The sequence below is a fragment of the Asterias rubens genome, chromosome 20, assembly GCF_902459465.1.
Source record: "Asterias rubens chromosome 20, eAstRub1.3, whole genome shotgun sequence".
Taxonomy (NCBI): Eukaryota; Metazoa; Echinodermata; class Asteroidea; order Forcipulatida; family Asteriidae; genus Asterias; species Asterias rubens.
Genome location: NC_047081.1, coordinates 11,478,177 through 11,501,348, shown reverse-complemented (window position 1 = coordinate 11,501,348; position 23,172 = coordinate 11,478,177). Strand labels below are relative to the sequence as shown.

Sequence of the window (23,172 nt, the reverse complement as noted above, 5' to 3'; positions counted from 1 at the left end):
CAAAATTACAATGTGACGTGCGTGGATGGAACATAGGTGGTAGCAGACCTTGTTTACAGCGTTTTAAGCATGCGCACAAACATGACGTCCCACAATGTTGTTTTCTTCGGCCCTTTTCGAATACAAGCTTGGCTTCGGCTCCAGATTCGGCCCAGGCTTGACAATTGCGTGTGCTTTGCATACGCACTCAGACGAGAGAACGGAGCCTGAAGCCGAATCCAAAGCCGAAGCCGTGGATTCGAGAGGAGCCGTTAGTGTACCCATTAGACTTTATCATAATATTTGTTTTCTTTCTTGTGCCTCCACCAGGGAAATACTTTGTGGTGATGATAGCAGTGGTTGCAATGTCAGTGCTCATGTCCGTTTGGGTGCTTCATCTTTACCACAAGGAACACAACAGCGTGCCCATGCCTCCCTTCCTTCGACAGCTCATCTTCGGTTGGCTGGCCCGAGCTGTTGGTAAGTGCAAATACCGCTCCCACCTCAACAAGAACAAGGTTAAGGACAAGTACCACGGCCGGAACGGTATGAAACGGAAATACCGCGGCCAGGACAATGGTCTACTCACCAAAGTCCGTTGCTTCCCACACTTCATGACCAACGACAGCACCACCTCGGTGAAAGAGAGCCTCAGTGAAGACTTCACAAACGGCAGTGACGAGCTGATTCTGGAAGGGACGGTTGAGATGATCGAGCTGGGCAGCGACGCCAAGCCAAGCCGGGTGACGGTCCGCCTGGAGCGGGAGGTCAACGAATTGGCACGATTGGTGGACTACCTGGCCGAGAGGAAACGGACCAAGGACTCCGTTGAGGATTTCGCCCGTGAATGGCGAGACGCGGCCGCCGTGGTGGACCGGGCACTCCTCATCATCTTCACGCTGGTCAACATAAGTCTGCCTCTTTTTTTCCTTCTCTCGGCCACGGGAAGATTTCTATGAGAACAAAATGTAAAAATACTTTTGATACCCATAAGTGGTTGCATTTTTAAATTCCACCGTTTGAGCTTAATTCTTCGGTGCCAAGAACTAGTGGTCCACGGAATAGAGGTGTCCGTCGGAAATTGCATTGCAACTCGAGAAGGAACTTCCGTGCGGAAACTGAGCACCTTTTAAGGAAGGTGCGAGAAGTCAGGTTGAACAGTTAACTGTTTTCCCGAAGCCTTCCCCCCTTAGACTACAAGTTAAGGCAAAATACGCTCGCTACGGTCAGTGGGCCTCCATTGTGACGTACAAAACGTGTGAACCACCTGAAGGTACACTTGCATTCTATGGTTTCTTGCGGCTGCACCGGGTACTCATCTTATTCTGGCTTTGTCGAGAACAAGGTTGATAAAAATGAAAAGGTTATTAGTCAAGTAGCTTTAATTGAGACCAAACGTCTTAAATATTTCAATATTCCTCTCCTTAACATTGCCGCCTTTTATGAAACCCTCAAGGGACAAAATCGTTCCCTCGAACTTTCGTTCCCCAAAGCTATATTTTTTAGGGAACGAAATAGTGCTCATCGAGTGAACAAAATTTGTCGACGGAACAGAAATATTTCGAACAAAATTATTTCGATAGAACGAAAACAATATTCATTTTGCGGGAACGAAGCAACTATATTTCTTTACTTTTCAGGTTTTTTGTACAGCCCTGTTCGAAATTTGAACTGGTTTTGGGCGTAACCTTGTTTTCAACTTGAAAGTCCTGATGAACAATGACAAAATGGTTACCGTATGGGTAAAAATGTATTTTACAGAAACCTAAAAAAAAATCAAAAAAATCAAATTCTGTTGAAAAGATTTTCCTTTATGCAAAAAAAGGCTTCCTCTCATTAATGTGCCGAAACCGAGGCTGGATGGTTTAATTAGTTTGATCCCATTATGATTCTGTATTGGTTTATAAGGCTGTGAAAAGGAAACGTGACACAGGGGTGAAGTCACTATAAAGGGTGTCCGGTCTAAAGAGTAAAGCGTCTTTACAACAACGGTAATAAGACTCGATATTGCGAAAGTCAGAGAATAATTATTCAACCGCTTGAACATTGACACTTTGTGTCACATGAAACTTGCCTTGTCCAGCTTGTCATTTCTGCAGAGAGATTGATTGATTTGACATCCGCTGAGCAACTTGAGCCGTCACGTACGCATGTAAGACAAAGGATTCGGCATGGATTTCTCGAACTAAGACGTGAAGGCCATCATAAGACGGTTCTATGGACTCTCGTACTCGTTGTTTATCTGCAGATGGAATCTTTTAAGACTCCGAGAGGTTGTGAGGTATTTTCTAGATGGAGGAAATCGGCAGGTACAAAGTAAAAAAAAATGGATTTAGCTGTTCCTCTGATGAAGGGAAACAGTGTATAACAAATGTATTTTTGATCTTTCTATGTACATACAATGATATTGTAGTAGGTAGATGCACTTTGTTTGTTGACTTTTGAACGGTAATCTACAAAAAATGCACAAGTACAGAACATGAGGGAAATATTATAATGGGTAGAGGGAGCAAGTGTTGCTGTGACTTGGGGGCAATAAAACTTGAGAGGGGGCATTAGTCGACGAACAGGGTGATACTGGACCTTATGCGTCGAGGGTATAAAAGCAGCATGGAGGTGCAAAAGTCAAACTGCATTATTTAGTCTTGTATCCTGACTAAAGTAGACCATCATCTTGCAAGAGAAGGGCGAGGGAAACGATTTGCAAACCGCCAGACTATTCCGCTCCTCGTATTATTTAAAGGCAATTTCGTGAGGAAATTGTTTATCACCGCCGAATTTTTGTAACATTTTGATCATCATGCCGTAAATTAAGGTTTAAACGTGATATGTCATAGGTCATAGGTTGTGGAAAAACAAACCATGATTTTCCCTCTTTTTAAACAATAGTAATTTAGCTTATACTCTCAGCAACATTTTAAAACCAAATTACTACGATTTCTAAAGTAATGATAGGCTTACTAATCCATAATGTCAAGTTTCCTCTCATGAAAGTCTAAGGCCGGCCGGCATGCAGAACAAAATGAATTCGGCAAAGATATGAAGAAGAACAAACCTGGATGATAGAGTACATCAGGAGAAATGTATCAAGATTGCAAAGACTGTCCTCCTACGCGCTATCCTCCACTCTACAAGAAGATTTACAAAAGAGCTCTGGAGGAACTCTCATCCATGTTTAAATAAAAAAGAAGTAAAGGTCAAATGAATGTCATGGGTAGGGGTAGATAGTGTACTAATGTATCACCTCGACACACACAAAAAAACGTCAGTACAATGTGGGCTGACAAAGAAGTAATAAGACGAAATGACAGCAATGCCTATTTGCCAGAAATTAAAAGAAAGAAAAAAATTAACATGGCCTGGCGTTGGTCATCGGAGACCACTCATCAGACCAGTCACGTGCCGTCCATCGATGAAGGACTGTGTAAGAGTATCGTAGAGGGAGCGAAGAACGGATATCACCTTTTACCGCATGGGGTTTGGGTGATATGAGTGACACTTTTTTAATACTCGTTGTAGGGGTCCCACGGTGCATCCCTTTTACACTCATTCAATCAGTTCAACTAGTATTATGTGCACGGGGTGTCAAGTGAGACACACTTTCAAATTTGTTGGCACTCACTGCGGGTAATGTCAAGAATTTGCAGGTTTAGTTTGCTTAAGCTTTATCTCCCCCCCCCCCTCTTTAAAAGTCAGCGCTAATAAAATTGAAACAATGATAGACTCATTGGGGATACTTAAAGTGAATTCCAAGAAAACGAAACGAGCATTAGTTTTCAGTAAGTTTTTCAAAACTGTGGTACCTTTTGAATGGACTGTTTGCACTGACGTCATAACGCCGCAATTTTTAAAAACAATGATGACGCAGTGGAATATTTGTAACGTGTGGCCAACAGGACGGTTCAACAAGCAGCCTTCTTCGGCCGAGGGCACCCAAATCATAAGACGACATGTACGTATGTACGATATTGGTGGACACGATAATAATGTTCGTAGACTGTGCAAGTCTCGCGTGTATTAGAACTTCCGGGACCACGTAGGAAATACATTCAGCCATAAAATACATGAAACAAAATAAAAGCAAGGAAAACCTGCGAATAAGACTTGACTTCGATTTGAAGAAGATAATCCGTAACACAATTGAAAACTTTTTGAGATTGGCTCGGTTTGAGGCTTAATTTTAAGGATAACAATCTGTCCCTGAAATGGCTACATTATCGTCACTGCTTTTTATTCGGTAGGCTCTTAGTTATAATTAATTCAATTCCAATTTTCAAAAAGGATCACCAAAAGAAAACGAACCCACAGCTCACGGTGAAATAGATCCGGCATTTAAAGAAAGAAAAAAGAAGGAGAGAAAAAAGGGATAAAAATATGGTTGCCTCCTGAACTTATTTACACTGAAATTTATCTGACAGCCACGACAGTGAGAAACCTGACCCGTGAATGAGGACAATCCAGAAGATCTCTCTGTGGGTTTGAAATCTACACAGTCCCCGGTTATTGCTTTTCATCAATATTTGCAGCGTGGCTTTGCCAACAAGTCTTAATAATAATGATGAGAGGGTCGAGTTGAATTAGGTTTTCATCGCGAGGAGAAAAAACAGGGATCACTCATGGGCCCATCCGCACTCTCTGTGATTGTGGAAGGCTTATCCATGAAAGTCGTGCATGAAAACTTTAGAATGGTAAACTTGAGGGCACAGTACTGCGGGTACAGTTGGCTCTGAAAAAGAGCCGATTTTGGTCTCGACGTTTCGAACCGTATAATTATTCGCTCGTCCTCAGATACATACACACCCCCAACTCACTAATTCTCCTCATTTTTTGGTTTGTTAAAAATGCATTGTCGGACCACCCTGGCTAGCATGGACGGCAGAATTTTAGCGAGAACTAATTTTCGCGAAAACATTTTCGTTAACATTAAATAATATTTATTTTAAAAAATCTGTAAACTTTCATTTAAAAAGATTCACGCAATGATTGGTTGCTTTGTTTCCAACAAAGTAAGCACAATTTTTGATTTGTTTTTAAAGTAAAATTGGTTACAAACTGTGGCTTTCTGTTTTTGCTTTGCATTATGGCTTTCAATAGTTTTCCTACCTCGGCTGGCAAAATCTCGGGTTGTGACGTTGCAATAAAATGTCTTCAGTCAATCATTGTTCCGCTAATGTTGCGCCTTGTTGCTTAGCGCGCAAACCCACTTTAAGCCTGGCATAAAAGTGGGATCCAAGTTCATGTAATATCACTTTATTTGGTGCCTATTCGAATGTAAGTAACGAAAACGAGGCAGCCAGGGAAATAGGTTTGCGCCGCTATAGTACAATCTAGAGCATAGCGATTGCCACACTTTTATTAAGGTCATCGGCACAATGCGCCTGCGCCAACCAACGTAAAGACTGATACCCCTTGGGATACCAGACTTTTAATAAGGTTACAGGTAGGACACGTCTTCAGGGAACGCGACGAAAGATGGCCGAAGGCCGAGTCTCTAACACCTGACATAGAAATGAACTCCAACAAAGCCTTGTACGACTTCATTTAGTTAGATTTCTATCCCGGTCTTCACAAGTAATTGCATATGGTTTGAGGACGTTTCCTTTTTTCTGGAAATGTCAACTACACTGTGTGTAATGTAATGGAAAACTAGTTCTAGTTTGATGGCATGGTTTACGTTTAATTAAATAATAATATCGCATGGCAAATCCCTGTTATACTATTTAAGAGATTGTTCGCAACTCTGACATTGTATCGAGGAAGTTTCAAGGCATATTAAGGGTGAACAATCTGATTTATCTCAAGCCGCTACGCGTTAAATTTGAATGGGGTTTGGATGGAGAGTCATACAGGTGCCGAACTAGCCTGAACGTCTGACGTCATTCATAGAGGCTCGTGAATAACGGATAAAGACAGGGGCCCGGTCTAGTGCGAACTAGTAGGTATTAACGCATGCGGGCGCTGTTTCCAGTTTAACGGACCTTTCTTTGCAACGTCACAGCAGCGAGTTCTGCGGGCAGTACTTCACTGGAACAGAAATACAACAGTTTATTTTGACTTATACTGATTTGAAATTACTAGCCATGTTAACGATGAATAAAAATTACAAATCCAAAACTAAAATTAAACCCGAACTTCATTAAAAACATGTTGTAACGTGTTATGAAAGGTTTTGATTGCCAAACCATTTAAACAATGCATTCTGTCACAAAAGGCTTCCCATATAAAATGTTTATAAACAACACAAGATGTCTAAGTAAAAGATACGTGGTTTATTCATAACTGTTTGGAGGCCTTTTGGTTCTAATGTATTTGCTCCTCCTATCTTATTACTTTTAAGAATATTATTTAAGCCGCCAGACTGCGGCTTGAAGTGACAGTAGTCTGGTCCCATCAGTGCAATGCGTTAGTGCATACTGGGGATTAGGCATTACAAATGCATTGGGGCTGCCGACTGTTATTTCGACTTTTATTTGCATAACGAGGAATCAAGCCTTCTATCTTGAATGATATTTGGGCAGATAAGAAAAGAAACAAAGACCAAGTGAAACAATAGCTACATGCCTATTTCAGGTATTGCTGTGTTTTTTGCCCAATATTAGTGTTGGTTGTGTTGATTGTTGAATGATGTGAGAATGATGATTGCTTGTTATTGGTTTGCCTGGGATCAGTTTCATGTTACTGTTACCGCATTATGTTGTGCTTCCAAAAGCAGAAATATATTCGTTATCAAATTAGTAAAGACCTTATGCATGACGTCACTGCAGTGGGGCGCCCTCTGGTAGGGGTCATCAGAAGGCTGCTCATTGGCATATCCTGTGCGCAGCGTACATAGGTGCGTTTTCCATTGTTTCATCATCGTTTTACCTCTAAGATGGCAGCGGGATGACGTCATTGCATACAGGTTAGCAGCACGGCCCAATTTCGTGGCACAGATTGGGCCCGTTCGGATTATTTAAAATGTAAATAGTTGTAAAAAAAAAAAAAAAAAAAAAGCGTTTTGTCAATCATGCTTAACTAGGCACCGTTGTTTGGATCGTTGAGAGGTGTGTGGAGTGCATGGCTTGTAGTACAGCTTCAGTTTAATTAGCGAATGGTGATAGTGATGGTTACATTGTGACGATTATATGGCAGGCAATGTGATTCATGTGAGACGGAGATTGTACTCAAGGTTGTGGTGAGGAGGACGTTGAGGAGGTGATGGTGAGAGTGGTGCGATGTAGGTGTTAAACGGTGGCGATGGTGGTTAGTGTGGTGTTCGTGTAGTTAATGGTGACGGGTTGGTCATGGTGTTGTGATGATAATACCAAAACTTATATAGCGCACAAATCATGTAAACATGCTCTAGGGCGCTGAACATGGAAAAATAGACAAACTAAAAAATAAGAAAATACGGAATTATAAACAACGGGAGATGATAATGATGGTGGTAGTAATGTTGATAGTTGATGGTGAGATGGTGAAGTGTATAGACAGAATGAGTTGGTGGTCATTTTTTAAGATTACACGGTGACTGGTTGGTGATTAGTGTGTGCAACAAAACCCCGATAAGTACAACATTTGCAAATTCCAGTTAACGGCCCTTATCTTGGTATTTCGATATGTTTTAGAGACAACTACTGACATGGTGATGTTGAGGTGCTGATGATTGGTGTAGTCATAAACTTACCTTATATAGTCATTTTGGTTACAGTCAGACTGAGAGCTATGAAGTATAACCGTGCTCAATGTGGCAGAGGGAGTCGCCACTCCCCCACCCCAACCCTTACACATTATTCCTACAAAAGAATTCCCTAGATTCCCAGAGCACAAAATGGAGATACATCGAGAAAGAGGGAGTACACCATGCCACATATATAACGAGCACCATGACGTGATTGACGGTGTGAATAATGTTTCTGTATACAGTGATGGTATGTGAATGGGAGGTCTATAGAAAAGGAATCCGTGTGTGTTGACAGAGGGCAGGAATTTTCCCGCTTCGCTTTCGTGCACAAAACCACTGGGGACGTCACTAAATTAAAGGGGACGTCACTAAATTAAAGGGTCCAAACTATGGAGAGCAGAGAGAACAAAAAGAAGAACTTACAAGATGAACAAACATGAATGTGCGCATTATGTGTTTATGTGTTTGCTTAAAATGTGTGTGTGTGGTGTGTACAAAACTGTATGTAATAAAAATGGTGGTGGGCCGAGAGAAGCCAAGTGGTGCGATAATCAGAACGGTGTGATCATGATGGAGATGAAGTCGGCATGGCTTGAAGTGGAATTACGTCACAGTTAGGAACAAGACAGAGATCTGGAGCGAAACGAGGAGAAAGAACCATTAGCCTAAATTTCACTGAAGAGTTGAAGAAAGATGCTGATAGTGATAATGTAGACAACTTGTTATAATGGGAGTATGACATGAATGATGACGTTATAGTGATGTATTAATAATAGCAGCAACACCGTGATTGATATGAATGGAGAAACATAACTACAATATAAAGTCGAATGTCGATGGTGCATTGTGCTGATATAAATTCTGAGTGGAATAAGATGACGTAGAGAAGACATATTATGATGTTAGTTTGGTGAACATAACCTGCGGTAATGGTGGCAGTAGAAAAGTTAAATATTACGCTTTGCTGCGTGTGTTGTTCTCTCACGTGCAATCGGTATGGTATTGTTGCATGATGACGTCAATGACAGGCGATAGGAGAAAAAACATCACCGGCAAAGTCGATATCGGTGTACTATGTAAATATGTTGAACGATATGCCTAAGTCATAGACCTTAATGTACCATGATGTCATCTCGCCGCCATCTTAGAGGTAAAGCGCGGATGAAACAATGGAAGCGCACGGCTGTACGCGCGCACAGCGGTCAGGATTTTAGCCAGTGAGCATCCTTCTTTTGACCTCTATTATGAGGGCGCCCTACTGCAATGACGTATATGGTTCAGGTCTATGTAGGCGGTAAACACTGACGATTTGGTTTATCAACCTAACGCACAGCTAAGTTGACACACGGCTAGCACAGAACTTACTCTGTAACTAAGCGTAGAAATTCATGAAGTGGTGGTAAAGTCAATGAAGATGACAATGGATGCTCTAGCAGTGGTAGTCGATGCAGTGATGCCAACAACGCTAATGATGGAAAAGAAGGATGATTTGGTTGAGTTAAAAGTTGTTCCTGATAATAGTATGTGAAGTATGCAGCGATATGTTAAGTGTACTGCTAGTCAGTGGCGAATGCAGAGCAGCTTCTGCACACTCTCTCCCGCCAAGCCGAACTAAAATGTTAAAATTGCACAAACAAAATTGGTTCGATACACCCCCTCCTCTCATTATATCTTTCCCTCACTTATCCCCCCTCCCCCACCCCACAATAAAAGTTTCTGGTGACTCAACGGCATAGTAGAGAGTGGTCAAAGTGATGGTGGTGTGTTTTTGTTTGATGGGGTGGTTTAGTGTGTGGAATGACATTAAAGATCTTGGTAAAAAGGTGCGGTAAAAGATGGATTCCTGTTTGTTATTATAGAACTACCAGCGAAAACAGTTTGGTGCCTTTGTAGTCTTAGTAAGCGTAACAAAGAGTGAGGGTGGGTACAAGACTGAAGATGGCAGTGGAGATAGTGAGGATGAAGTGCAAATGGAGGACAGTGGTATTCAACACAACGCGTTTCTTTTGGGCCAATAAATTGTACATAGAGTTGTTAAGCAACACATGCTGAAGGGAAATTTGTTGTTTCTTTTCTTTCTGCTCAGCAAATATTAGCCGGTACGTAACCAGTCCCAAAAAGTATGCATTACTTTATTAATATATTCGCTATGTTTAATACAAAGCAAGCTTTCTCTCTCCCTTGCGATATTTTTTTGAAAATTAAATCTTGTTTGTGGTGATTGTTGTTTCTAAAGATGAAGGTACAGTAAGATGGAGTAATAATAGGTAATTTTGATGGTCATAATCTCACAAAGGTGATACTTTATGTTGTGGTTAACTTTTGTTAACAATAAAGTAGAGGTAATCGAGAACTAGCAGGGGGTTAACGGTTTAGAGTGAACGGTTTATAAGTATTATCAGAAGGCATAATTATAGGAAACGGTGAAGGTAATTTTTCTTAAAAGGTAACAATAACTTCAAGCTAAGACTTTGGTCCTAATGTTGGTTATTATAGTCATTATTCATATTGACGATAATTGAAAATGTATATTATTAAATTTCCATGCAAACTAAGAGTTGTTACACGTCATCATTCGTTGATGATGGCAACCAACTTTTATTTTAATTTCAATAGTCAAGTAAATAACTCACTGCGGGTCAGTTTATAAAACAATTCAACGTTTACATTTTAACCGGCGTAAGAAAATGTCTAGTGTGTGTGTGCGCCGGTGTGGAGATCCTTTAGGAACAGGTACACAAAATTGAAAAGGTAAACCAAAAACCGAAAAAAGTTAATTCCGTTTTCTCGAAATGCTATTACCTCTAAAAACAACTTCAAAATATGATTACGTTCAACAACACAATGTTTTACCTTTTCAATTTGTTTTTACCTGTTATCTTTTAGGGGCTCCGTACGCCGGGGCTAACATAAAGAGCTGAGTTTTCAATTATAATGTTAAATGGCGATAACCATTTTCTGAATTTTGTATATAATTGTATGTCCATGATTATTTGACAGTCCTCGTAGATGATTTTGCAGTATGAAAAGTATGCGGGAAATATCAGGTGGTTGCTGTAATTTAATTTTGGGGATATAGTAATAGACCCCTTGCAATGGCTGCCATCTTTGATGAAACATGCACGCTTGAAAGGCTACCATTGGCTGACAGTTGCACAGCGCGTACACGCGTGTACTTTTCCATTGATTTACATCAAAGATGGCGGTCCATGACGTCATTCTATTGTCTATTGCATAATACCGAGTGTACGGGCTATGTGTATGTGTTTGTTCAGTGTAAGAAAGTAACGGTCCAAACTGGTAACCTGGGTCTTGCTTCCTACCCCCTTCCAACAAGGGCGTCAGTGCTGACTAGCCCTTACTCCCGTTTTCTTTTTGTTAGAAAGGTATCCTTGAATATACGGAAGCTCACCATCCTCATACCGCACTACTTTTTAAGTATTGTGGTACTTAGGATGGTCATTTAACATTTACCAAATAAAACATTTAAGTATAACATAATTATTTTAAAAGGCAGGATCAACTTTTGGTAATTGTGAAAGGCCAGTATCCTCACTTGGTGTACCCCAACGTTAACATGCATACAAAACAAACTGTAAATATCTGAGCTCAATATAGGTCATCGTAGTTGCAAGAAAATAACGGGGAAAAACCCATTCTTGTTTTCACAAAATTTGTTTATTTCAGATGCCTGAGAAAGGCCGGGTGAAAATTTCCTCTTTCTCTAAAACTAAACTACTTTTAGAATGTTTTATACTATCAATAGCTCTCAAGTGTTTACTGCCAATTCAGTTTTTATGTCCTTAACTTTTTGAGTCCTTAACTTTTTGAGTCATTACCAAAAGTACACCCTGCCTTTCAGTAAGAGACTGCTCTCGGTGAAATAGCACCCCATCATTTTGTAGAGGGTGCACAATAACTTTAACCCCTCTTCTAGTCTAGTTAAAAACATTATAAATGCTCATATATGAGGTTTGCGTGGTATGTATACAGAAGGAACAGATGTTAAATTTGACAGTAATTATTTCGGATTGTTCAATTTTTTTAATATCATGATTTGAAAGTATATAGTTTATTGAATGTAAGACAAGTTTTTTTCAATAAAATTATGAATCGTTTTCCTCTCAAAAACTACTGAGTACTTAGTGTTTATTGTCGACAATGTTTGGAAGCGGCCACCAGTGTTTTGGGGGGTTGAGAGAACACTCGCTTACACTACCAATACCATGCTTACACTGCATGGGTACACTGCAAATCTCGTTGGTCAAAATTTGCCCAACTTGTTTGCCCAACGTTGGTTCAAATATCAACTGGCTACATAATAGGAGACTTTCCAACGCTAGGTGGCAGCAGACATACCGGGTAAATTTCCATTGTTTACGTAGTTCTGAACATGCGCATAATTCTGAGAACAATGGATTTACCCGGTAAGTCTGCTGCCCTCTATCGTCCCAGAAAGTCTCCCATTGGGGCATAATTTAACCAACAGTGGTTGGGCAATGCCGTTTATCCAATAGTTGGGCAAACAGTTTGACAAAATAAGTTGGTCAAATCATTTTACCCAAAAGTTGGGTAATATTTTTTGACCAATAGTTGGACAAGTTTGTTTACCATATGTTGGTTAAAAAGTGTTACCCAATAATGTAGTCAGTTGATATTTGAACCAACGTTGGGCAACCGTGTTGGGCAAAGGTTGTTACCCAATAAAAGTAGCAATGATTTAGTATTTTTGTTGGTTACTCCTTTATTTAATTGTTGGTTAGGCAAAAAAAAAAATTAATATGTTGATCGTCCGCATTTCTTTCAAAAAGAGGAAGATGGGGGCCCTTTTTTGAAACGTAAAATGATGCAACAAAAACTTCAATTCGGAAAGGGCATCTAATTTGCGGTACTCTTTCCACACTGGATTCATCCGATATGTGCAGTATATTTCCCATGTAGGAACTTTTTTGCCCAACAACCAGAAAACTTTGTGCACAACACCATTGGTTACTGTGGTAATTTTGACCAACTTCTCGGGCTAATTTTGCCCAACTACATTAATATACACATTGGACCAATCAGTTAACCAATAATTTGGTCAACTTTGACCAAGCGTGTTGGGCAACGGTTTTGTTTAACCAACGTCCATTATTTGTGACCAACAAATTAGTAATGCATTTACCCAACACAATTTTTGACCAACAAATTTGCAGTGTATTGTCACACAAAGATACCGACAAAATATCAAAATTTACACTTTATGATGCTAAAACAACCACTACTTCTGCTAACCAAATTAGTGTTATTTTAACACCCTATGATACAACCGCTGACCCAAGATGGGCGTAAGTCCCTATGGACGAATATTGTATACCAATGTGCTCTTGGAAACTTGTTTCGCTGTTATAAACCCCTCTCCTTGCGCATTTCTTAGGACACCATGTGACCCCAATCATTACACAATATTATATCATCTGTAAAGTTTTAACTCAGCCAGTCATCAGCTAATTTCAAACACCATATCTTGGACTCGCCAGAAAAAAAATGGCTTACTCATTTAAAAAAAAAAAGAAAAAAAAAGTAGCATATCACGCAAAAAACTTGCAAGATAATTTTTGCACATTGACCATCTTTATAGAAATGTAAGTTATGTGCTTATCTGTGAACACACAATGTTTTGCATAACCTAAAAACAACCTACTTGTCTGTAAAAAATAACACATCCATAGACCAATAAATCAACAGTTCTGCTTGAAGTGTTATTCAACTTCAAATATAATTAGTTTTACATTATTTGTTGTTCAATTAATTGAATGGCAATTGAACTAAGAAAAACAGTAAACGATAAACATGTACAGTATACCTTTTAAGCACCGACAAAGAAATTGACCTCCCGTCAAAAGAAATTGTTTAAATTATTGAACGAGACACTTTATTTGCATAATTTCTTTTTTAAACAAGATTTTTCCCATTAATTTGTAAACCAAACTTTGCGCTGCCAGCAACCCAGCAATGTTGGAGCAGTTTTAAGAGAATATGAAACAAGTGTTAATATGACTTTGTATGACTGCAATATATACAGATTTCCACTTGCTTTACAATTTGCTGAATCCATCTGACAACCACCTCAGCATAAACTACAAAGTAATAGCGCAATACAAAAAATTCATAAAATGAACCAAGTTTCTAAATTTCAGGCCTGATACTTCATGGAGGCAATGAAGGCGATTGCCTTGGTGCCCTTGAAATGCTTCAGTAGAAACTTACAATTTACTCACAGGGTGCCTTTTTTCTTAAGGAGAAAATGCCTTGGTGCCCTTGCCCTTTCATAAATAAGCATACAGACATTATTCATATCAAAATTAGTATCAAAATATCATTATTATAAATTAGTCATATCACTAAATCAATTGCATTCTCTTCTTACATATTACATAAACTGTTACTTTTACTACGAGTTATTTTTGTTATTTCCCTGTGTCAATGACAGCAATTTGTTTTCAAATTGATTGAATTTTTAAAAATTAACCGGCATCATTTCTTGGATAAATAAGATATTTTATATTATTAATTAAAAAAATATCGGTGCCCTCTGCTGGCTTTATTAGCACCATCTCATTCGCCTTTTTAAATGTGTATTTTAATTATTTTTCTGTCAACCGAATTCACGTGATGCAAAAACAAGTAAGCAAACCTTTTTTTGTTCATTGTTGTTACTTTTGTGTATATCCTAACTGATGCCAGAATACAACATACACACAGTTAAAATAAGATGAGCCTGAAATTGTGATGCAAAGAAAAACCATAAAACGCTCACGAAATGTATGGTCAATTGTGAAAGTCAACTAGGGAACCGAGTTTAAGCTCTAAAGTTGTTAAACATTAGGAGGGTCAAGTCGACAAGATGTAAAAGATGATTATAAATTGTCAAGACTTCTGATCCGACACAGCATTAAATACATTAACCTCTGTCCAATCTACAGGGAATATTGTGACACTCCAAGCCCAAACCAAGCACTTCATACCTCGAATTCGGTGTGAGGGGATGTAAACACAGAGCTGGCGACAGCCAATCTCTCTCAACTCAAACAATATTGGTTTAACGTCAATGGCTATGAATTGCACAAATCAAGAAATTGTGATTCAGTTACTAGACAACAACACTTATTCTAGTCATTGTGAAATCAGTGGTTAGCTTGGGGGATTCGCACTCACAACCTTGTGATTGCAAGTCATGCAGTCTAACCACACTACTACAGTGACCCACCATTTCACTGTATCTGCGAAGTGCCTGGTCTTGCCATGTGGCGTCACGTTGAAAAAAATAGGCAGGGAACCATTTACACACAATGAATCTGACATGGTATCCCATTAGAAGAAAACTCCTGCGAGCTAAGGTGCTTTCAAAGCATCTATGTATACATCTCTAGATTAAATGAACTAGGAACAAATAGAACTCCGCTATTGGAATACTTCAAATAAACTAAAAAGTAAACGACAGAAACCAGTAAATACCAAGAAAAAGAAGATGATATTGAAGTTTGAAGGGAAGGTAGAGCTTCTGTCTACAGCAAAATTAATCCTGATTAATGGTTCCTCTCACAGATCGGTATTGCGAATAAACCTATTACCTTCTGAATGGCGACCGTAGTACACATAGCGACACTTTCCAAAAGTTCCTGAAAATTTCAAGAGGGAAAAAAACAAGACATGTATTTATTATGTCTGGTTGTGAAGTAATAAGAAGTCTCAGAAAAGCAAATATAATCCGAATTTGCAGCTACAGACAGCAATAGCTACAACTACAACTGTTGCTAAAGACTTCCTATGCTGTAGCTGCAGCTGCCAATTGGGACATCGCCCAAGTCAACAATTTTACACTTCACAGAACAAGATTTCAAGCCAGTGAGTAGTGTTGGTTCAGAAAAGAGCCTGTGTTAGACATCTCAACGTTTCGATCAGTATGCTCTGATGGTCTTCAGATGAATGACGATCAGAGCATACTGACTGAAACATTGAGTTTTCAACCACCAGTTCTTATCAGAAACAACATTAGTCAGAAAAGGTGTTAACATGGTGTTAATACAGCCAACCTCACCTAACCCTTGGGATCTAAGGAAATGCGACAATAATAATTATACTTCCACAATGCAAAGTCGCAAATCCTACTTTAGAACCCAATTGGTGGGACACTAATCCTGTATCTGGTACCATACCTTGATGCTGTTCTGTTTCTCTGGCAATTTCAGGGAGGGGGTTATATGGTGGACGTCCATCAGGCGAGTCTGCTTGTTTTGCTTGGTCCTGTGCCGAGAGGTCAAATAGTTAAAAAAAAATTGAAATTTTGTTTGTATATTTGATTTGCAATAACACAAAGTGTATATTTGATTTGCAATAACACAAAGTGTATATCTATTTTACTGTGTAGATTATGTTCTTTTGAGAACTTGTAGTGCTATTTATTCTTATGTGCCGAGTAGATTTGTTTGGAATTTTGGAGACTTCTCAGTTTGGCAAAGAACTGTCCTGCTAAACTAGAAGCAATAGTAGCCTGAATATTTACCAACGCTCCTACCGTTCTGACTTGGTTCCTACCGTTCTGACAAACCGCTTGGTTCCAACCTAGTCTTAGTTCCAAGACCGTTGTGTTTGTGCGCATAGAGACAACCAACGTTCATATCTATGTACACCGCACACTGTACAATTGTAATGAATAATCATAGAGGGCGCTTTGTTATTCTTTTCCTTGATGCCGGTGGGGAAAATAATACTAGTCACAGCGCCCTCTATGTTTGCTCATTGCAATCGTGTGCAGTTTACCGTGTCGGATTATTATTATTATTATTATTTGATCGGCTGTTTCACAAAGTACAATAACAACACATGGATCTGAATTTTGGTTGTGTGTGCTCATGCACCGACGCAAACACCATGGTCTTTAAACCAAGACTAACCCCAACCCCGCGCCGCCCCCAACAACCCTTCGTTCATGTTCTTACCGGTTCCGCAGTGACTTTAACAACCCTCATGTAGGAGCCTACTCTAGCTGCCTCTTTCTTCTCCTTCTGGGAAACTTGCCTCGAGTCCAGGAAGCGTAACCCTGACAATTTGTAGATAACGTAGTATCTAAAGTTGAAAGGTAAGAAGATGGTTTAGCTTTCCAAGAGCAGGGCAGAAAAGAGGCAACTGACCAGAGCCTGATTTCTTAGGCAGAAAATATTACTTAACAATTTTCTGCCGGGCAATAATGAGCAGGACTTCAGTCACAGATGATACATGTGGAATTATGTTTGTAATTGTAACCTTATTCTGGCAGCATTATTTTGTTGTTGGCTACTTTTTGTAGCGTAGGTGTTGCCCTCACCTTGACCTGGACGTCCGGCCTTGTGAGTTTAGGCAATCTCTCATGGAAAAATGTGTAAAATAGGGGTACATAGCTCAGTTGGTAGAGCGCAGGAGACAAGCACCGAGACAAGTGAGACAGGGATTTAGGCCTACAGTCAGTAAATCGGAGTAATTTTAACAGGTAACACTAGACCACAAAAAGCTACAATGCTGCATAAAATTTTCCTAAGCAAAAATTAGCAGGTTACCAGTCACAGAAAGTAACTGTGACACAGTATTTTGACTGGTAACATTATTATGCTAAGCACAATTGTTTTGTGCTTTGCTACTTGCTTAGCTTAATCAGCTCTATAAAACTGCACCTAGGCATTGTTGTCATTCTGACCTGTATCTTTGGTAGTCGTCTTCATCTTTCTCCAGGTCCGTCAGTTCGTTCGGACACGCTTCATTACCGAGGAGGCTCAGGTAGGTCAGCTTAGGGCACTGGAACTTCAGCTGGTCGATCAAACTGTCTAAATCTTTGATGTGATGACAAGAACCAGTTAAGGATTCTGAACCTGAATCTCAATTTAATCTTATAAATTTGCATCGGGGGATAAAGAATATTATTTTGGTTTTACCCTTACACCGATGTGGGTTAGCACTGTACTCGTAACTTTCCTGAGTTTGTTAAATAAAATAAATCACAGGCATCTCATCCGGGTAATATGCCTGTAATTTTGTTTAGAGAAATCGGGTAAGTACGGAGTGTACATTGCTAACACACATTGGAGTAGAGGTAAAACCAAAGTTAACATTCTGCATTTTTAAATCGGCAAAGCTACCTAATGGGAACATCACACCAACCTTTTGTAGAGATGACAATGAAGAAATTTCAGTTTTAGGCGTGGGAGAAAAAACCCCGCAGTGAAAACCCATGCCGTCAGGTAGTGGCTGAAAACCCAAATATAGGCTGTCACCATTTGCTTATCATTGTATTCGGATCAATGGTAGTTATTATTGAAAAGGATATTCTGTTTTTGTTGAGTACCAGTGTGTGTAGTGTTGGCATATGAGGTATCCGCAGGGCATCATCCAGCTCGTTCTGATCTAACACTAACTCCTCTAGCTTGACAAATCTTTCAAGGCCCTGTAACGAGCTGGAAGAAGACAAAGAAGAACAAAATAATGTTATTGCAATTATTACAAAAGTTTTTATGGTTTAAAGTCACAGAACGGCGCCTTTTTGGGGGGTTCGGGATCAAGTTCCAGCTTTGGCTACTGATCCGACTTTGGCTCTTGCTTTGCCTTGGGCTCCAGCACCGGCTTGGGCTCAAGTTCTGGTTTGGGCCCAAGCTCAACCTTGGGCTCCGTCACTCGGTTTGAAGAAAGTAGTTAAAGGAATGGTTTTAGTCAGGTAGTTTGCCTTTAACTCTACCCAAGAATACATCGTCTAGTAAAAATTGGGATGGGCATGTAAACACCACTCCTCAACTTGCCCTGTGGGCTACTAAAAACTGTGCAACCTAATGTTTTACAATGCTCACATTTATTCCTTTTCACAGAATAATTAACTTCAACTTTTGATGTGTGCCAGAGTTTTAGTTACCAGATGTTCGCTACACATCTACGAAACAATTACCTGATGTGATTGAAGCTAAGGTCAAGCCTCGTGACCTGTTTGCCATACCACTGGCCGAGTTGATCGGGTATCTTTGTAGCGCTGTGTTCAAGATACGACAACTGCAGAGAAGGAAACAAATTAGGGAAGATAATTATAAATTTTTAGACCACAGCAGCTCTTTTTAGATTTAGGCCTATTCTTCCTGTGTGAAAATAACAGCTCTTGATTTTTGGCAACATCTTAAGCAACGCTACCACCTTTTCACAAAATTAGTGAACAATTGAACGGTTCCAAAAACCAAATGTATACTTTACTTTGCCTTTTTAAAATAATAATAATAATAATAAAACAAAAACTTATATAGCGCCAAAGTCCGCCTAAAAGATGCTCAAGAAGCTTCACAGAGAAACAATTTAAAAAACAAAGGCTAAAAAACACTAATTTATGTGGATGCGGTCTTATACTACACTAACTTGCTCTGTGATGCAGGACGGTATGTAACGTTTTGAAAGGGCAAGTGCACCAAGGTTTTTTCTTTCCGATATAAGGACATTTTAAGTTTCTACTGTAAGCATTTCAAGGGCACCAAGGCAATGGGCAGAAAGGCATGGAGGAAATTTCATGAAGTATCAGGCTTGGTTATCACAGTATAATCAATTTTAAATTTGTGCAGGAAGAGCCTAGTTTGTGTGCAATGTCCCATGATGTCTGGTTGCATAATTGTGCCCAGTTCACAACATGTAGAGCAAGTACGGTCACAGACAAATCTGTATCAATCAATGTCAATAAAGGGGGCCTTACTGTTTTTCTTCTCGTACTGCCATCCATAGAGGATCTAAGCCACTCATTCATGTTTCATGTCCTTATTCTATGGTTTCATATATACAACAAGTCAATAACATCATACATAACATGCATTCATTGAAATCAGCACAATAAACACACTGCAGGCCTGAACTCTGCTGGCTGGAGATAACATTGTACACTCCACTAAATGCAATCTTAATCAGTAAACTAAAAATGGATAACGATTGTAAAGTCTGTCTAAAGTTCAGCCCACGAAAACATACGGGAAATTTCCCACAGACAGCACACGTACAACATGTAGGACTCAAAATTTGTTTGTTTGTTTGTTAGTTTTATTTCCATTCATACAACAAATAATATCAATGCTGGAAATGCTGGATTAATTCATCCATTAATAAATTAATGCTGGAAATGCATGCCTGAGACTGGTGATTTGAGCATTGGGCCAGTAAATTCACGACCAGACAAGCCTATTGGCATTTACCTCCTTTGAATAAATCAGGCTACCTCATTGTGTGTCACTGTAGGCCTTTGTGAAAAGAAATTTGATGGGCCCAATACCTTTTAAATGTCTTGAGTTCTGGTAACACAAATCTTTACATCTAGATCATCTGTCACAGTGTTTGTTCAACTCATTTTAATTGTGATCTTGTAAAGACAAATTCTGTTATCATTTGTATCGGGAATATAGGCCTACAGAAAAATATTTTAGTTTTTACACAACACCGATGTGGTATATAAGGGGGGATTCCGGCCCACGGGCACTACAGGAAAAACTTACAACCTAAACTTTTCATTGTGATCATGTTACACCATGTCTCCACCACAATCAGAGTCCAACAGTTCACAAGTGTTTTGAGTTACCAACAATGTTTGACTCGGTTCATGTTGTTCTTAAAAGAGGGTCGTCACACTTTGGCAAACTTTTTTTCCCCCCCCCTAAAAATACATTATTACAGAGAAAAGTAATTTCCCATAAAAATACTTCCTGATCAGCTTTGTTTACAATTAGGCCTTTAGATGTGTCATCATCACGTGGCAGTGAATCAGATTTATAATATTCTCTCATACACTACCTTGTTGTTCCAAGTGGTGTACAGTGCGTGTACGATTTTGCTGCGCCATTTTTCCCAGACTACCTTGCTCTAAAATCAGGCCGTGTCCGAAACGACGACTTCGGCTACAGCTACGTCTAGATCAGCGCGTCTACCAGTGTTGAAGAATAGGCAGACGCGCGCGATCTAGCCGTAGCTGTAGCCGAAGTCGCCGTTTCGGACACGGCCTCATTTAAATAATCACCCCTGAAACTTGAAAGTGTGACTTTCAGATAGAACCAAATATATTGGATATTAATTTGATTAATAGTCATGTTGTTAAACAATTCCTTGTTAAAAGAGTTCGCTGTCAAAAGATGCATCAATAAGTTTTTTTTTGTTAAACTGGTAGTACAATCATAGAGGTAGGAATACATGCACGTAAACCTTGGGATTTCCGTATGGCGCCACCACTTTTTCACTCATTTTTACAAAAAGGGATATCTCATTAAGGCAAATTAGATACTAGATTATTTTGTATTAAATGAATAAGTGGTGGCGCCATACAGAAACTTTTCCAAACCTTGGTTTCGGGGAACCATTCGATTGTTTTTGGAATCATACCAAAAAACTAACGTACATGTAAATTTAATTTCAAAATGTGGTAGTCAGAAAGGAACATAAGCCTAGCATACATGAAACTAAGAAAGTTCATAATAATGGAAATTGACCTCTTTTAGATTTCACCTATAGTGTTTCTATTCCGTAAATTCAATTAAGGTCTACAATTTCTACTAAAATAGGTGCGACTCACTGCAAAGGTTGTATAGCATTCATTTCTCTATGGAAAACTAAAAACGGGGGGTCATTAAAGAATCAATTGTGACATTTTACTTGGGCTGGATGACCACAGTGGGAGTAGGCCTACAAAACATTGAACAGAGCGTACCAATCAAGCATACAGTTCAGTTGTCAATAACTTCCTGTACAGTCAATAATGAAAACACAAAAGCGAATCTGCAGTTTGACAAATATTTTAGGTAAGGTCTAAAGACTTTATGCTGTGATTTTCAATGGCAGTTGAGTACCTGAAGGACGGTTGAGGAACCCTAAAACGAGGTAAACTAGCTGAAAAAGCTGTGCGACTAAACACAGCAGGTGTGCCCCCCCCCGAAAAAAAAACAAACTTATACTGCCTTAAAGGGAAGGTAAACATGTAGGTTTTTTAAACATTGCATTTTTGATAACAAGCATTTTGAGAATCATTTCACTTGAGTAATGTCACTGAAGTGACACTTGGTTGCTGATGGAGAATAAGTTTTTAACTTTTTATCAAAACTTCTTTGAACCTTAGAAACGATTCTGTCAAAATTTATCTTAAAAATGATTGTAATTTTTAGTTGCAGATTATTGTTTCAAAGCATCTGACAAGTTTACTTTGTAAATGGATCGGGCAAGTTCAGTTGTACTTGTAAGTTGTAATTCAATTTCATTCAGTCAAGTTGTACGGTGAAGAACTGAAGAAGGGAGTGAAGGTGACCATGTGTTTTTTTTTTTTTAAATTACCACCAAATTATAATTATTGTCAACCAAAACATCTTCTCTAATCTATGGATCTTCCCTGGACGTGTTGGAAGTGAAGTTCTAACCACACAAACGCCAATCAGATCCGGTAGTTTGGAGGCCGACCGGCGACCACAACGAGCCCCTCTCATACAGCCAACACCCACACTAAAAAAAAAACAGGTGGGAAAACAAATTCACGAGACAGAGCGAGTTGTGTACCGTACCTGTGTCCCTTCGAGGATGGGTCCGAGACTCTCACTCGACCCGTTCTCCCCCACTCCAACGCTCGCCATACTCTTCCGGTTTGCTCGTAGTTGATCTAACCAATACGTTTTGTCAAAATCCATTCATATCAGACCGAAATGCTTTGATGAGTTGCCATTATGAAACTAGACAGTTGATGTATTTTATTTGTAGCACAGCTAGTTTTTAGTTGTCTGTGTGTGTGTGTGTGTGTTGTTGTGATTGATCGTGTGTTCGTCGTGTTCGTGACTCGTGTGATTGTCCATTCATGAGCGTCTGGGTGTTGTTGGGTCACATGATTGATTATAAAAAAGGACACCAGTCTAAATCCCTTAAAAGGAAAAACTACTATCGCCGCTTGGTGGCGACATTCTACGAACATGTGCTGTGTGTGGCGGACTCGTTCAAAAGTTGTGTAAAACAACAACAAAACAGAAGGGAGAAAGCTTTATCGACCAGGTATCAGAAAATTGAGGTCCAAAAGTATTCACCCGAGACAATGGAGATCGTAAAAAGGTATGTGCGAACCTACGTTAGAGCTTAGCCCTAATAGATAAATATTGCAATAATTTCCATCAGTACAGTACTATCCCTATCCTTCCACCACTTTTTCATGCGTCGTAGACTCGTATGCTGGTGGTATGAAGTAAAAAATAAGACCAGATGCCACGGCCGCCTTTTTGTAAAAATGAGTGAAAAATGGGTGGGAGGATACGTAATTTGTTCTCATATCCATACAGATTTAACGTTCGGCTTTACGACAAGCTGACATGCACTCAAAAACAACGGGCGGCATCGTTGCCGAAGACTTTTGCCACATTTATTTAAAATTGCATTGTAATGTAATCTTGTTTTAAATGAATTCAAAGTCAATTGTATTATTTTGTAAATTATCAAGTCATTTCCCCCATGACAAGTCAAGTCGAAAGTCACCCAGGTCAAAATTCCAG

General features: G+C 39.4%; 2 protein-coding genes across 2 annotated transcripts in view; one reads left to right on the top strand and one right to left on the bottom strand.

Annotated features, from left to right (window-relative positions):
- Positions 1-4,955, top strand: part of LOC117304010 (neuronal acetylcholine receptor subunit alpha-2-like) — a 35,997-nt gene extending 31,042 nt beyond the window's left edge. The window contains exon 5 of the mRNA XM_033788488.1: positions 310-4,955. Coding sequence (XP_033644379.1) covers positions 310-938 — 629 coding nt within the window. The 3' untranslated portion in view covers positions 939-4,955. The remainder of the gene's footprint in view (positions 1-309) is intronic.
- An 8,409-nt stretch (positions 4,956-13,364) lies between these two features.
- On the bottom strand, positions 13,365-22,447 carry LOC117304076 (leucine-rich melanocyte differentiation-associated protein-like). The gene is made up of 7 exons (XM_033788571.1): positions 22,204-22,447; positions 18,591-18,691; positions 17,982-18,108; positions 17,355-17,494; positions 16,624-16,750; positions 15,841-15,928; positions 13,365-15,303 (listed from the first exon to the last, which is right to left on the bottom strand). The coding sequence occupies exons 1-7, from the start codon at positions 22,324-22,326 to the stop codon at positions 15,224-15,226; spliced, it is 786 nt and encodes a 261-aa protein (XP_033644462.1). The 5' UTR covers positions 22,327-22,447; the 3' UTR covers positions 13,365-15,223.
- Between the last annotated feature and the right edge of the window lie 725 nt (positions 22,448-23,172).